This window comes from Squalius cephalus (assembly GCF_949319135.1).
Source record: "Squalius cephalus genome assembly, chromosome: 15".
Taxonomy (NCBI): domain Eukaryota; kingdom Metazoa; phylum Chordata; class Actinopteri; order Cypriniformes; family Leuciscidae; genus Squalius; species Squalius cephalus.
Window position 1 is genome coordinate 17,162,222 of NC_137136.1, and position 15,779 is coordinate 17,178,000.

A 15,779-nucleotide genomic window follows, 5' to 3' on the forward strand; every position below is an offset into this window, starting at 1 on the left:
AAGCACATATACAAACACAAAAGAGTCTACTTTTATAAAAAAAAATCCCTCACATGTGTGCATATTTGCTCTGTCTCTTTGTCAGACTCTCTGTGTTCATGGTAAATGTCATGCATTTTGACTAATCTCTCTGGCAGCCAGGAAGATACGCTTTGCTCCTCTCCCCCATGTGTTTGCTCATTGGCACATTTTCCCCTCTATTGCTTTGTCACTCTATCGAATTTCAAATGCATCTGTCCATCTGGGTCTCTTCGGATGTGTGCAGAGGAAGGTTTTTTTTTTTTTTTTTTTTTTTTTTGTCAAACACACCCCCACACAGAACTGGATCCAGGTGGGGCCTCAATCTGTGCCTTCCTTTCATTTCTGTTGACTTTATCTCTCGTTTTCTTGCTTTCTCTCCCCCTTCTTTTCCTCAATGCCATCACATTTGCTCTATCTTTTTGTTTCAGCTTTCCTTTTTTTGGCTCCAAAAAGAGAATGACAAAGAGACAGAGAAACAGAGGCAGGGAAAGTGTAGGCTGAGATTGTAGGCTTTGTGCACTATCAATGTTGTTCGAATATAAAGTTGTGAGCGGAGAGGGTCTTTCGACAGATTTAATAAGACAGGACTCAGCTTGAATTTGGATTTCTGAGCCCATCGCTGTTCCGCTTCAGTGAAAATAATTTAAATGTCTGCCCGATCAAGGTTATTTAAGTGATATCACACGAGTAAGAGTTCTATAAACAAGTCAAGTGACTTATGTTTCAGACAAAATTTGCTGTTAATTCGCCAAGTAGCGCACAGACTGGCAGCCTGTCTAAAAACAGCCTCATGCAAAACCACACAACTCCTCAAACTGCTCACATACTCTGGTCTGGAACGCCACAATCATAGACAAGTGGAGTGACACAAACATTGAAACAGCCCTGTTTTATACAATGCTGCGTTCATGTCATGTTATTATGAGGTGGTAACTCTGAGATTGGGTAACACTTTACAACAGGGTTCCTTAAATCGGGCCCCGGAGTTTAGCTCAAATCCTGATTAAACTCACCTACCTGTAACTCTGAAGACCTTGATTAGCTTGTTCAAGTGTCTTTGATTAGGGTTGGAGCTAAATGCTGCGTTCACACCATGTCGTAATTACCGTAATTACCGTAATTATGAGATGACAACACGTGTATTTTTGTAGGCCGAGCCAGAAGTTAGCATCACCCTGGTTCCCCTGACAAAAACCCAATTTGACTTTTGGATTATTTCAGAAAATACGCTCTGTGACCAAAAGTTTATTTCTTACACGTTTTGTTCATCATGCTAATCTTCACAAATCAACACAACTTTTATGAATTTTGAAGCCTAAATACAATTGGCAGAAGTAAAAAGCTAAATGTAGGCTATAAACAAAATACATCTCTGTTGCATGATTTCAGCGCCACCATCACTAAGCTTCCACAAATGCATAGTTAGAATAGTTTGCAAGAGTGTGATTATAAACACAAAGAGGCTGTGAAAGTGGACTAGCGGACTGTTTAATGCACCCAACAACCTCTGTTGTCCCATTTAGCCATTTTGTACCGACAACCATTTTCAAGACAAGTCAAATCTTTGAAAAATTCACAAGGTGTAGTAGTAGGGATGCTGGATATATCGGCCACCATATCAGTACTGGCCGATATATGTTAATTTTTAATGTTATCGGCCTGATAAGAAAATATGGCCGATATATTAAAGCCGATAAATAATGGATTATTTCCTTCAGCCGAGACACTTCAGTTTTGAATTGCTTTAAATATGATTGGAATAATAGTTATATTATAAAAGAAAAAATACAGTTAAGTGCAGCACAAGTCTGTCACATAGGCTACATAAAATTATAATGAGAATTATATAAAAATTCAGATTTAGATTTATCGGCCAATATATCTGTTATCGGCTTTCAAATATAAACAATTATTGGTTATCGGTATCGGCTAAAATTTTCATATTGGTGCATCCATAGGTAGTAGTGATGTATTTTATGGTGTTAACCATAGACCGTATTACAGGCATTTAACCAAAAACCCATTTAAAAAACGTAGACTTCAGGACGATCGAACTTGGAAGTGCAAAAAATTCTGGGTTTAAGGGTTTTGGCCTCCAAAAATGTGTCATCTTTGTGTTGTTGTTTATTTTTTAGTTCATGATGCATAACACATTAACTACTGTCGATAAATTAGCCTTTTCTAACTGGTTCATATGATTTGCACAGATTTAAATCTGAATTTTACAAGTTAGAAACCTGTAATTACGGTAATCTTGACATATCCTTCATAATTCTGTAAACTCTTTTTGACCCCACTCTCTATCGACCTACGCTTCCCCTTCTCTGTCATTGCCACTTTTCTGCCCTTCACGCGCCCCTTGTCATTTCGTTTTTCATCATCAAATTAAAACTTAATAGTCTCACAGGGATAATAGAGCCTGTTCTGTGGTTGTGAAATCAATGTGTGTAAGGTATATTGCTCAGCGCATCGAATTCGTACTCTTTGAAGTAACCAGAGAGAGCGTGCAATCCTTTGAATGAAAGGTATGCAAAAATTGTCTGGCTGAAATGTGAACATTGTTCAAATTTGGGCAAACTGACTTCTATAAACCCCTCAATTTCTTTCCATCCCTCTCTTTTCGTTCAGGTGTGATCTCTCAGCAGGAGAACGGCAAGACTGTGAGTGTTTCCAACACTATCCGTATCCCCGTGGAGAGGAAAGATAACGGAGCGGCGCTGAGCTGTGAGGCGTCTCACCCGGTACTCGTGGGGCAGAAACGAGTTCGTCACTACAGCCTGGACGTTCACTGTGAGCCAACAATGCCGTCACGTTTCCATGGCTACCACCATGTTAGACTGATTAACGTTATTAGCTCGCAGAAGCCCCATCTGTTTAAACATGTTCACTTGGCAAGCCTCTAACAAGGTTTGTTTGTTTGTGTTACATCTTGCCTGCTATGATAAAGGACTAGAAGACAACAGTATCCCATTACACACCACACCACAGTGTTAACAGAAACACTTGAAATATGATACTGTGGAAAGATTTCAACCAATTAAAATGTCTAATATCTAATAATATACTTTACACAAGGACTCCTCTCATAAAGTTTCTGTAAAAAACGAAAGGGCTTTGCTCTATAAAAAAGACAATTGAGTTCAAATAATCTTTAGTGTATTGCTGTTGTTACCCACAGTGAGTTTGTATCGGACACCCGCTAGAGATGTGTTGAGACACTTGCTCTGTTCTAAAGCCTAGTGAGCTGCATTTTAAGAGCAAATTTTGATTTTAAATCTAGTTAATTCAATACCAAACAGTATTTATGCCACCATTTAAAAGTCTCACCCAAGCTGCATTTATTTGATCAAAAATAGAGTAAAAATAATAATAATTAATAAATAATTAATATTTTAAAATGTATTTTTTTTCTCCTGTGATGCAAAGCTGAATTTTCAGCATCATTTCTCCAGTCTTCAGTGTCACATGATCCTTTAGAATTATTCTAATATACTCGTTTGATGCTCATGAAACATTTCTTATTATTGTTTCTCATTATTTATTATTCAATGTTGAAAACAGTTTGGAAACTAATTTTTTTTTTTCTTTACAGAATTCTTTGATGAAAGTTCAAATGAACAGCATTTATTTGAAACAGAAATCTTTTGTAACATTATATTAATTATATATACATTATTAATTATGTTAATCATTTAATGCATCCTTGCTGAATACATTTCTTTCAAAAAATTAATTTTACTTATCCCAATCTTTTTAATGATAGTGTATAAAAAAAATGTAAAATAAGAAAATAGATGAATCTCATATGTGTTTATTATAATTATTATTCCTTTCACATTGGCCAAATTGAAATCCATTGAAATTCCAGAGGAACATTCAGTTGTGAGTGAGTGATTTGTTCCAATCCAGTCACTTATGTGGTTCCGTCTTAGTCACAATACTTCCATTAAAGGCAGTAGGTGCTCTCTGGGCTTTGTGACAAAGCTTTCTTTTTTTTATTCCCTCTCTCTATCTTTCTCTTTATCTCTGCAGTTGCTCCTACGGTGAAAATCATTCCCCCTCAGGGCATCCTCCGAGAGGGAGACTCCCTCAGTCTCACCTGCTCTGTTACCGGCAACCCACTGTGAGTGTACAAGATCATTTATGTGTTTTTCTTTCTAAATGTATCTGTCAGTTTGTGTGTGGGAGATTTTGATGGATGTGAAAGCGTGTGTGGAGTTCTGTTTCTACATGTGCTTTAAAACTAATCATCTGAACTGGTCCCACAGGAACAGCTTTTATCTTCTAACAATCCAAAATGCTTAAAGAGGATCATCTGAATCCAGCTCCAATAAAGTATAATGACTCCGAACAAAGACAGTCTGTGCATGAGGGAGAACAGCCTTGACTCTGTCCTCTATTCTTCCACCCATACCTCTCTCTCTTATTATTTCCCCTTCAATTTCAGTTTCAAAGAACACAATAAAAACAGTGACTGGAAAAAATGTAATAAAATGTGTATTATATTATTATTTTATAACAATTACTGTCACATTATTTTTTATAAAAAATATATTTTTTAATAAATTATTTATTTATTATTTATTTATAAATTATAAAAAATATTTTATTTTATTTTAATAAATGTAGCAGTAAAGATGGAAGTAATAAAACATAATAACAATATGCAATACAATTAAACAGGATCAAATACAATTTTATAGTGAACGTTAAAGTCCCCCTGTGGTGAAAATCAAGCTTTTAATGTTGTTTATATTATGTTTATGTGGTGTTTTTAATATGCTTTAAAACAAACCATATGCAAATTCATAAGTCAACACCATTGATGAGTATTTTCTCCTTAAAACTGCAGTGAACCAAAGACAGTATCAAAAACACAGTTTGAAATCGCTGGTGTTTCTGACGTCACAAACTACCTTGTTAACGAGTGGATCTCTGAGCTGAGGCTAATTTGCATATTCATAGAACCGCATATACTAAATGAGGCAATGGTGTAGAGTTACAGTCAAGCTATTTTAAGGCAAGAAAAAAATCAAGGAATTTGACACTATGCAGTGTCCTTCACCAGCATTTGAATTTTTTTTTTTACCAATTTTGGTAGTTTTTCAGAGATATTTATTTCTTACATCACTAAATGGCTTATTTTGAAGGAGAAAGTTCACCTCTGTCAACCTCACCGCTGTCACTGTGAGCACAGACACTTTCTGTCTTAAGAAGACATTAGTCTCTGTTTTTCTCTTTTTCTGTGGCTCAACCGTGGTCACTGAGCCTCTTTTCCCTAAGAGGCTGTGAGCAGAAAGCCATTAAAGCCTCTCCAGAGCCTCGTAAGGAACCGCTACACAAATGAAAGATGGAGAAATAGAGAGGATGCTTGAGCTGCCACTCATTTTACGCTGAAATGCGGGAATGAATGAATGAGTGAGGGAAGGAAAGAAAGATAGGCTCAGAGGGGTTTTAGCTGGGAAAGAGAAATGAAAGGCTATGTGATTTATGCGATGGGGAGTAAGAGAGTGTGAAACGTGTTAATGTTTAATTGTAGGGGCATGTTTGAAGATTACAGAATGCAGTGATGAGAAATGAGAATAGACTGCCCACCCACAGAGAGAAAGCTCTCTGGATAGGTTGAGATAAATGAGTGTATTGATGGGAGGGATGAGAGATGGATCCAGATGCTGCTCTACGGTAACTGAACTCACAGTACACTGCGTCGTGCTGCTTGGTTATAAAGCCATTGCGATCATGTTCATCCGACATTAATCACCAATTAAACACAGTCTGCATTTGTTGGATGGGTGTGTTTATTATTCCTCAGTGCTTTGGCTGGCTCATGCATGTATGTGAGAATGTGTGTGTGGTACTGTATCCTGAATCCTGTGAGGGCTGTAATTAAAAGTGTCCCGTGGGATTACGGTGTGATGACGTAGACTTGTATCCCAGCCAGGGTGGATGAGGGATGAGGCGTTTCACAAGCGGTGGGCTCAGAACAGAAGCCTCAGGCTTTTTGCCCTACATTTTCCGTGTATCTCCAGCTATTGTGGATCACCTCGCAGCTGTTTTGTGTGTGTGTGTGTGTGTGTTTTCAGTAATCTCCTCCTTTCATGCTCTTTTGTCTCTGTCTGCCTGGTATTATCTTCTAGGACTATACTCCTCTCTCCTCTCTTCTCTGCAAAATATTGAGTATATAATATATAAACTTTCCAGTAAAAACAAAATCCACTATCCTCAAATAAGATATGAATCTTAAGTGGCTTATTTACGGTGGCTGAGAGAGCTCAACGTGCTGCAATTGAAAAAACACCCGCAAATTAAGAAAACATCTTCATCAGTTTTACAACACAAGTGTGCTCAACCAAATACAGAAACGCGCTGCAAATAGCACAGACCACAACGGAAATGTTTCCAGGGGACCCCAATAAGTGATGAACCCGGCAGGGGACATGCTTATAGCTCGGAAGTGAGCATCCCTATGCCCTACTCCCTTCGAAGGGCAGAGCCCTTGAAGTGGGGACTTTGGAGTGAGCAGGGCACTTGTGTGCCATTATGTAGCCATTTGGAACGCACTTGGCGAAGGGAGCAGCGAAAGACAACATAATTTCCCATGACAACGCAGCACGGTGTCCATCAGCTGAACAGCTGTTCTTATGACAATTAGAAATTTCTATTATTGCTGTTAACATAACTGTTGCAAATTAATATACATTTTATACAAAAAAAGTTTTTAAAATATGCGTTATATATCTGTGTGAGTGTATGAACTTTAAAACTTGCCGTCTGATCTTTGGACCCATGCATTACCTAACATTTCTTATGAAACTTATTTAAACATAACATGACAACATTTGTGACATTGGACCACAAAATCAGTCACATGGGTCAATTTTTTGAAATTGAGATGTATACATCATCTGAAAGCTGAATACATAAGCTTTCCATTGATGTATTGTTTGTTAGGATAGGACAATATTTGGCCTAGATACAACTATTCTGGAATCTGGAATCTGAGGGTGCAAAAATTCGAAACATTGAGAAAATCGGCTTTAGGTTGTTCATTTATTTTCGCGATTGTGTTGCATTTACTCACAAAAATAAATGTTTTATATATTTACGGTAGGAAATGCACTAAATATCTTCATAGAACATGATCTTTACTTAATATCCTAATGATTTTTGGCATAAAAGAAAAATCGATCATTTTGACCCATGCAATGTATGTTGGTTGCCACAAATATACCTGTGCGACTTATGACTGGTTTTGTGATCCAGGGTCACATTTGTGCAATGTAACTGATGCATAGATTAATATCTTACCCTCATGTTCTTTTTCTCTATCTATTTTGTTTTGTTTTTTAGTTTTCAGCTCTTTGTTAACTCTTCTTTTCTCATTTGTATTCTGATGACATTGAACATTTTAAGTTCAAGGGAACTGGTGGTGGAAAAAAAATTAGGATGGGAGAATTTTTGTTGTTCCCCCGAGAAACTTTGCGTTCCCTCGCAAAACGTTTGCGTTCCCTCGCTAAGATATTTGCGTTCCCACGCACAACCTGTTTTGAGCTCGGACAGACACTTCCTGTTTAATGTCCCGCTGGCAGTATGTCAGAGCTCCGTACGTTAATCGAGCGTTTCATAGTGTTTGAACTTGGACTCAAATATAAAGAAATTTGGTCAGTGCAACTCAAGGAGTTCAGTGAAGTTGACAATATTCACATAGGCTATTCGACCTTCCCTATTCTTGAGCTAAACGTTGTTAAAACACAAACGACACCTTTACATCACAGTAACCTAGACAACGAGCTACAACCCAATTCTCCTCAAAACGAGCTTTAAGTTTACAATATAAATTTGTCTCTAACCAGCCGAATGAGAGACAAGTCCAAATAAGGGGCCGTCGGCAAAGTGCAAATCTGCGATTGTAAAGGTGTCGTTTGTGTTTTCCTAAATCCCATCCTAATTTTTTTCCACCACCACGTCCCTTTAGGGGCTCCGTACATCTCTGTATGTTTTGCAAGAAAAAAAAGTGAAAAAAAATAATAAGGAAAAAAGTAGTCCCAGCCGGGTTCTTCACTGGGGTCCCCTGGAAACATTTCCGTTGTGGGGTGTGCTATTTGCAGCGAGTTGTGAGTATTTGGAGCACACGTGTGTTGTAAAACTGATGAAGATGTTTTCTTAATTTTGCGGCTGTTTTTTCTATTTGCATGTGTTTTCTTCAGTTGCATCGCGTTGAGCTCTCTCGGCCACCATAATTATTGCATTTGTAAAATGAAGACAATAATGTTTAGTAAAGATAATAAAGGTGTATGTGTGTGTGTATATATATATATATATATATATATATATATATATATATATATATATACACACTCACCTAAAGGATTATTAGGAACACCTGTTCAATTTCTCATTAATGCAATTATCTAATCAACCAATCACATGGCAGTTGCTTCAATGCATTTAGGGGATGTGGTCCTGGTCAAGACAATCTCCTGAACTCCAAACTGAATGTCAGAATGGGAAAGAAAGGTGATTTAAGCAATTTTGAGCGTGGCATGGTTGTTGGTGCCAGACGGGCCGGTCTGAGTATTTCACAATCTGCTCAGTTACTGGGATTTTCACGCACAACCATTTCTAGGGTTTACAAAGAATGGTGTGAAAAGGGAAAAACATCCAGTATGCGGCAGTCCTGTGGGCGAAAATGCCTTGTTGATGCTAGAGGTCAGAGGAGAATGGGCCGACTGATTCAAGCTGATAGAAGAGCAACTTTGACTGAAATAACCACTCGTTACAACCGAGGTATGCAGCAAAGCATTTGTGAAGCCACGCACAACCTTGAGGCGGAAGGGCTACAACAGCAGAAGACCCCACCGGGTACCACTCATCTCCACTACAAATAGGAAAAAGAGGCTACAATTTGCACAAGCTCACCAAAATTGGACAGTTGAAGACTGGAAAAATGTTGCCTGGTCTGATGAGTCTCGATTTCTGTTGAGACATTCAGATGGTAGAGTCAGAATTTGGCGTAAACAGAATGAGAACATGGATCCATCATGCCTTGTTACCACTGTGCAGGCTGGTGGTGGTGGTGTAATGGTGTGGGGGATGTTTTCTTGGCACACTTTAGGCCCCTTAGTGCCAATTGGGCATCGTTTAAATGCCACGGCCTACCTGAGCATTGTTTCTGACCATGTCCATCCCTTTATGACCACCATGTACCCATCCTCTGATGGCTACTTCCAGCAGGATAATGCACCATGTCACAAAGCTCGAATCATTTCAAATTGGTTTCTTGAACATGACAATGAGTTCACTGTACTAAAATGGCCCCCACAGTCACCAGATCTCAACCCAATAGAGCATCTTTGGGATGTGGTGGAACGGGAGCTTCGTGCCCTGGATGTGCATCCCACAAATCTCCATCAACTGCAAGATGCTATCCTATCAATATGGGCCAACATTTCTAAAGAATGCTTTTAGCACCTTGTTGAATCAATGCCACGTCGAATTAAGGCAGTTCTGAAGGCGAAAGGGGGTCAAACACAGTATTAGTATGGTGTTCCTAATAATCCTTTAGATGAGTGTGTATATATATATATATATATATATATACAGTGAGGAAAATAAGTATTTGAACACCCTGCTATTTTGCAAGTTCTCCCACTTGGAAATCATGGAGGGGTCTGAAATTGTCATCGTAGGTGCATGCCCACTGTGAGAGACATAATCTTAAAAAAAAAAAAAATCCAGAAATCACAATATATGATTTTTTAACTATTTATTTGTATGATACAGCTGCAAATAAGTATTTGAACACCTGTCTATCAGCTAGAATTCTGACCCTCAAAGACCTGTTAGTCTGCCTTTAAAATGTCCACCTCCACTCCATTTATTATCCTAAATTAGATGCACCTGTTTGAGGTCGTTAGCTGCATAAAGACACCTGTCCACCCCATACAATCAGTAAGAATCCAACTACTAACATGGCCAAGACCAAAGAGCTGTCCAAAGACACTAGAGACAAAATTGTACACCTCCACAAGGCTGGAAAGGGCTACGGGGAAATTGCCAAGCAGCTTGGTGAAAAAAGGTCCACTGTTGGAGCAATCATTAGAAAATGGAAGAAGCTAAACATGACTGTCAATCTCCCTCGGACTGGGGCTCCATGCAAGATCTCACCTCGTGGGGTCTCAATGATCCTAAGAAAGGTGAGAAATCAGCCCAGAACTACACGGGAGGAGCTGGTCAATGACCTGAAAAGAGCTGGGACCACCGTTTCCAAGGTTACTGTTGGTAATACACTAAGACGTCATGGTTTGAAATCATGTATGGCATGGAAGGTTCCCCTGCTTAAACCAGCACATGTCAAGGCCCGTCTTAAGTTTGCCAATGACCATTTGGATGATCCAGAGGAGTCATGGGAGAAAGTCATGTGGTCAGATGAGACCAAAATAGAACTTTTTGGTCATAATTCCACTAAACGTGTTTGGAGGAAGAAGAATGATGAGTACCATCCCAAGAACATCATCCCTACTGTGAAGCATGGGGGTGGTAGCATCATGCTTTGGGGGTGTTTTTCTGCACATGGGACAGGGCGACTGCACTGTATTAAGGAGAGGATGACCGGGGCCATGTATTGCGAGATTTTGGGGAACAACCTCCTTCCCTCAGTTAGAGCATTGAAGATGGGTCGAGGCTGGGTCTTCCAACATGACAATGACCCGAAGCACACAGCCAGGATAACCAAGGAGTGGCTCTGTAAGAAGCATATCAAGGTTCTGGCGTGGCCTAGCCAGTCTCCAGACCTAAACCCAATAGAGAATCTTTGGAGGGAGCTCAAACTCCGTGTTTCTCAGCGACAGCCCAGAAACCTGACTGATCTAGAGAAGATCTGTGTGGAGGAGTGGGCCAAAATCCCTCCTGCAGTGTGTGCAAACCTGGTGAAAAACTACAGGAAACGTTTGACCTCTGTAACTGCAAACAAAGGCTACTGTACCACATATTAACATTGATTTTCTCAGGTGTTCAAATACTTATTTGCAGCTGTATCATACAAATAAATAGTTAAAAAATCATATATTGTGATTTCTGGATTTTTTTTTTTAGATTATGTCTCTCACAGTGGACATGCACCTACGATGGCAATTTCAGATCCCTCCATGATTTCTAAGTGGGAGAACTTGCAAAATAGCAGGGTGTTCAAATACTTATTTTCCTCACTGTATATATATTCACACACATACTACTGTGTGAGAGAGAGACTGTGTTTGATCAGTGAGTCATTGAATGATTCCTTTAACTGCGTAATTCAGAAACAAATTCAGAGTGAAACAAATAAATGTCAGAATTCAAAACTGCATACTTTTTGAGTAGGTACTTCTTTTGATTAAATGGATAGAACATACTTGGCCAAAAAATTATGTATGGATGTGTAACATGAATGTAATCTGGAATCACAATTACATTTATCATGGACATACTACTCTTTTGATGTCTTGAGATTTCTGTTCTCTTTCCTCCCTGGTGCCTCATTAGATTTGTTTTTCCAGCTTTTCTTTGAATGCCTTGTTCCTCCTTTGATAAATACTTGATTATTTCTTTCAAATATTGTCTTTTTTACAGTCTGTCTTTTCTTCTTTTCCAGACCACGTGACATCCAGTGGTCACGAGTGAACGACACTCTTCCTGAGAGGGCGGAGAAAACAGCCAACATTCTCCAGGTGTCTCGCCTCAGCCAATCACACAACGGCACTTACCTCTGTCAGGCGCATAATAATTATGGCCGTGCAGCTGACCACTACACACTGCTGGTGTATGGTAAGATAACAAGTGTCCCTGGTCACATGATATTAACACTTACCCCTTCTAAACTACAATACAGCCCACAAAGTCTTAAGGCTTTTATATGAAGCCTGTTTCCACACCGCTCAGAATTACAAAACAATTCCAAATGTATAGACGTAAACACCTACACTTTCTTTGCCGCTCGAGAACAGCGTGGGTTCTTCGTAGCTACAGAGGTGATTTACTGTGTCTTTGGATGTGACAAACTCGTGTTGTGCTCCCAATATGGTGTTTTTTTTTTAGTCCTCCCCCTCTTGCCCAGGTCTGCCCCTTGTGGCTGTTCAGTGAACTGAGCCCTTCTGCTGTGTCTGTAGACCTGCAGGATGTGTGAAACATTTTGAAATAGTCTAAGAAATGAGATCCCCAGAGGTCTCCCTCCTTTCTTTCTCTTTTTTCCTTTTTTTTTTCTCCGCATGGTAACGACAGCCATCAAATACGCACGTTAACGAGGCAGCTCGGAGAGCGCAGGTGGGTGGGAATGTCGTCTTTCATCCCGCTTCTATTCCTCGCTCCCTCTCTCTTCTGCTCATTCTGTGTAGGTGAGCCTCTTAGCTTTGAAACACCTCTGCACTTTAGAGAATGTCCCAGGAATCCTGTTTATTCTCCTTTCCTTTCTTCCTTTATTCCTTCCATGGTTCTTACTCCCTTCATTTGTTTCTTCCTTGATTCCTTCTTTACTTTCTTCCTCCCTTCATTTGTTCCTTCCTTCCATTCTTCTTTCATGCTTTCTTAATTTCTTCCTCACTTTGTTCCCCTTTTTATCTTTACTCTTCCTTAATTATTTCTTTCTTTCCTTACTTTATTCCTTGCTTTGTTCCTACTACCTTCCTCTGTTCCTCTGTTTCTTCCTTTCGTTCCTTACATCATTCCTTCCTTTCTTCCTCAATTTCTTCCTTCTTTTCTTTCACCTTTCCTTCTATCCTTTCTTCCTTCCCTTCTCCCTATCTTCCTCTCTGCCTTCTTTCATTTCTTTGTTTGCCATGTTCTTTCCTTCCTTCATTTCTTTATTTCTTACCCCTTCATTTCTTCCTCCTTTTTTTCATTATTTCACCCCTTAATTTCTTCTTTTCATTCCTTTCACTCCTTTATTCCTCTCTTTGTCCCTTCTTTTCATTCTTCCTTTCTTCCTTCCTTCATTTCCTCCTCCTTCTCTTTCCTCCCTTCCATTCATCCTTCCCTCCTTCCTTCTTTCCTTCCATATTTTTCTTTCTCTTTTTCTTCTCTCATTTTGTTGTTTTCTTTGCCCCTTCCTTGTTCCTTCCTTGTTTTTTCCTTCTGTCCGTCCTTCCATCCATCCTGTTCTTCCTTCACCCCTGCCTCTCCTCCCTAGCTGTTTCACCTTTACTATGTTCCTTCCTTCCTTTGTTTCTTACTTCCTTCTTTCCTTCATTCCTTTGTTGCTTCCTTCCTTTGTTTCTTCCTTCCTTCCTTCCTTCCTTCCTGCCTTCTTGTCTTCCCTTCATCATATTTTCCTTCCTTCATCCATCCATCATCCATCCTGTTCTTCCTTCACCCATTCCTTTCCTACCTTACTTCCTTCCTTCTTTCACCATTCCTATGTTCCTTTCTTCCTTTTTTTCCCTTCATCCTATCTTCTTTCCATCCATCCATCCATCCTGTTCCCCCTTCACTCCTCCCTCTCATTCCTTGCTTCCTTCCTATTTTTCTATCACCATTTCTGTTCCTTCCTTCCCTTCATCATGTCTCCAATCCTTCTTTCTTCATTCCTTCCTTCCTTCCTTCCTTCCTTTGTCTGGTTGCCTCTCCTACACAGAACACATGCATCCCCATTTAATGTGTTTGTGTGGGAGTAAATGAACAAGATTTGTTGTTAACTCTCAGCGGTATCAGCGTATTTAGGTTTCATCCGCTGGAAATCCTATGCTCAGTGCAACTAAAAAGAGAGAAATGTCTGACTTCTGAAGGCTGATAGAGGATGAGGGAGAGCTATTAAGATGATGAGTCAGCAGTCACAGTGACACGAGAGGGTGGAGGAGGGCTGATCTAAATATCTTGCTGCTTCGCACTGACAAACTTTTTCCCACTGATTTATTTTATGTCTAAAGTGACCATGAAGTGCAAAATGAGGAGCAACCAGCCAATATGAACAGGATGATGATTATAAACTGAAGGTAGATGAGAGAAAGACAGAATGAATCAGGCAACAGAGAGCAATGGAGAGAGGTGACACAGATAATGAGGAAATGAGGAAGACAAAAGGACAGAGGAGGAGGAGACTTTGTTTTTTCAGGAATTTTGCAATTTACTCTGACTGATATGCAAGTGTTTATTTACCACATGGCTCAACAGGTACGCCTGTCTGTGCTGCTTTATCTCTCACTTTTACATTTGCATATATATTTGGTGCATACTTTTTTTTTTTTTTACTAAAACAACTTTTTTTGTGTGTTGCTACGTTTTTAGATTTATTTAAATGTATCTGTGTGCTTCAGGTTTTGCCTACACAAGAACTGTTAAACCTTAAATCACTTACATTGAAGGGAGCAGCCAAAAGTCTCCATGAGGAAAATTTCTTAAACATGCTAAATGTTTTAATGAAAATCTAAAAATGTTTCTGTGAGTGTTATATTTAAGGTGAGAGGATAGAAAATTGCATTAACTCACTGTAAAAACAATAGTCAATAGAAAGTCCTCACCACAGAAAAGCAAATGTGTGTGTGCGTGTGTGTACTCACTTCCACATATGATGCTTGTTCAGTGGTCAAATGGTCAGAGGACAGTCCCCTGGAGACATGCCTATGTACTTAGCCATGATGGACCTTGCTGCCGATAAATGCCATTACAATCGAATGGCCTCAGAGAGCCACTGAGATTGAAATGAGAGAAGAGAGAAGAGAAAAGGAGGGATGGACAAAAAGAGATGGAGGGAGAACCAACAATGCTCGCAGGAGAGAGAAAAAGATGTAGCGCAGTAATGAGCTGTGGCTCTAATTGGGAGAAATAACATGGGCACTTTATTAATGAAGTAAAACTTTGGAAAAAGAGAAGGAAGCATGAGCAAGAGGGGATATAGTAATTGAAAATGTCATTTTTTACCTTTGGATAGTCATGACAGGAATATTAAGCAAGGCGAATCAAGGAGTGTGTCGAGTTGACGACAGAGACTTGGCCTTTGATCGGAGAGGTGAGAGGTGAGAGGTGAGAGAGTGTGGGATTTACGGACTCCGTAAATGGAGGATTAGAACACAACTTGAAGATCTGCCACCCTTTCTTTCTTTGGTGGTATAATGTGGCACAAAACCCATTGTCCCAAAAACGCAGAGAACATTGCTGACTTGACTCACCCAAACAATTGTGTGATGAAATGTTTATCAGCTTTCAGCCTGATCCATAATGATGTGCAGGAGGAAGTAAAGAAGAAAAGCCTTTTAAATTATTGGTTTTGAAGAAAAGTGCAGGAAAACAGAAATGTAAGGAACGAGAAAGTGTGAGCAAATGGAAAGAGGGATAGGAAATGTAATGAGGAAAAAAAGGATCTGAAAGATGGAATAGGGGAACCAAAAACAAAAATGTGGTCATTATTTACTCACCCTCATGTCATTCCAAACCTGTATGACTTTCTTCTGAGCACAAAAGAAAAGATTTTGAAGACTGCGTTTCATGCAATTACAATGAATTGGGACTGAAGCTTTCAAGCCTAAAAAGGATGCAAAAGCACCATAAAATAACATAAAAGTGATCCACATGATTTGTCTTTGAAAGCGGTATGCACAATTTTTGTTTGAGAAACAGACCAAACCAAAGTCATCATTCACTGTAAGTGTTTTTTTTCTCTCTCTTTTTTTTGTGGTCATGAGAGTAGCGGTTTTTGATTTGTGAAAGTATAATTTATTTGATCAGTGGATTTGGGATCTTTTCAATGAATATGCTGCAGTTTCACAAAACATTCTGAATGGCTTCCAAAT

The 15,779-nt window shown here is 39.3% G+C and overlaps 2 protein-coding genes across 5 annotated transcripts in view; both read left to right on the top strand.

Moving 5' to 3' along the window:
• rps19 (ribosomal protein S19) overlaps positions 1 to 15,779 on the top strand; it is a 236,409-nt gene that overhangs the window by 193,533 nt on the left and 27,097 nt on the right. The window lies entirely within an intron of this gene.
• Positions 1 to 15,779, top strand: part of cadm4 (cell adhesion molecule 4) — a 142,236-nt gene that overhangs the window by 113,927 nt on the left and 12,530 nt on the right. For all 4 annotated transcript variants that reach the window (XM_079893619.1, XM_079893621.1, XM_079893620.1 and 1 more), the window contains exons 4-6: positions 2,650 to 2,811; positions 4,054 to 4,144; positions 11,654 to 11,826. In XM_079893619.1, coding sequence (XP_079749745.1) covers positions 2,650 to 2,811; positions 4,054 to 4,144; positions 11,654 to 11,826 — 426 coding nt within the window. The remainder of the gene's footprint in view (positions 1 to 2,649; positions 2,812 to 4,053; positions 4,145 to 11,653; positions 11,827 to 15,779) is intronic.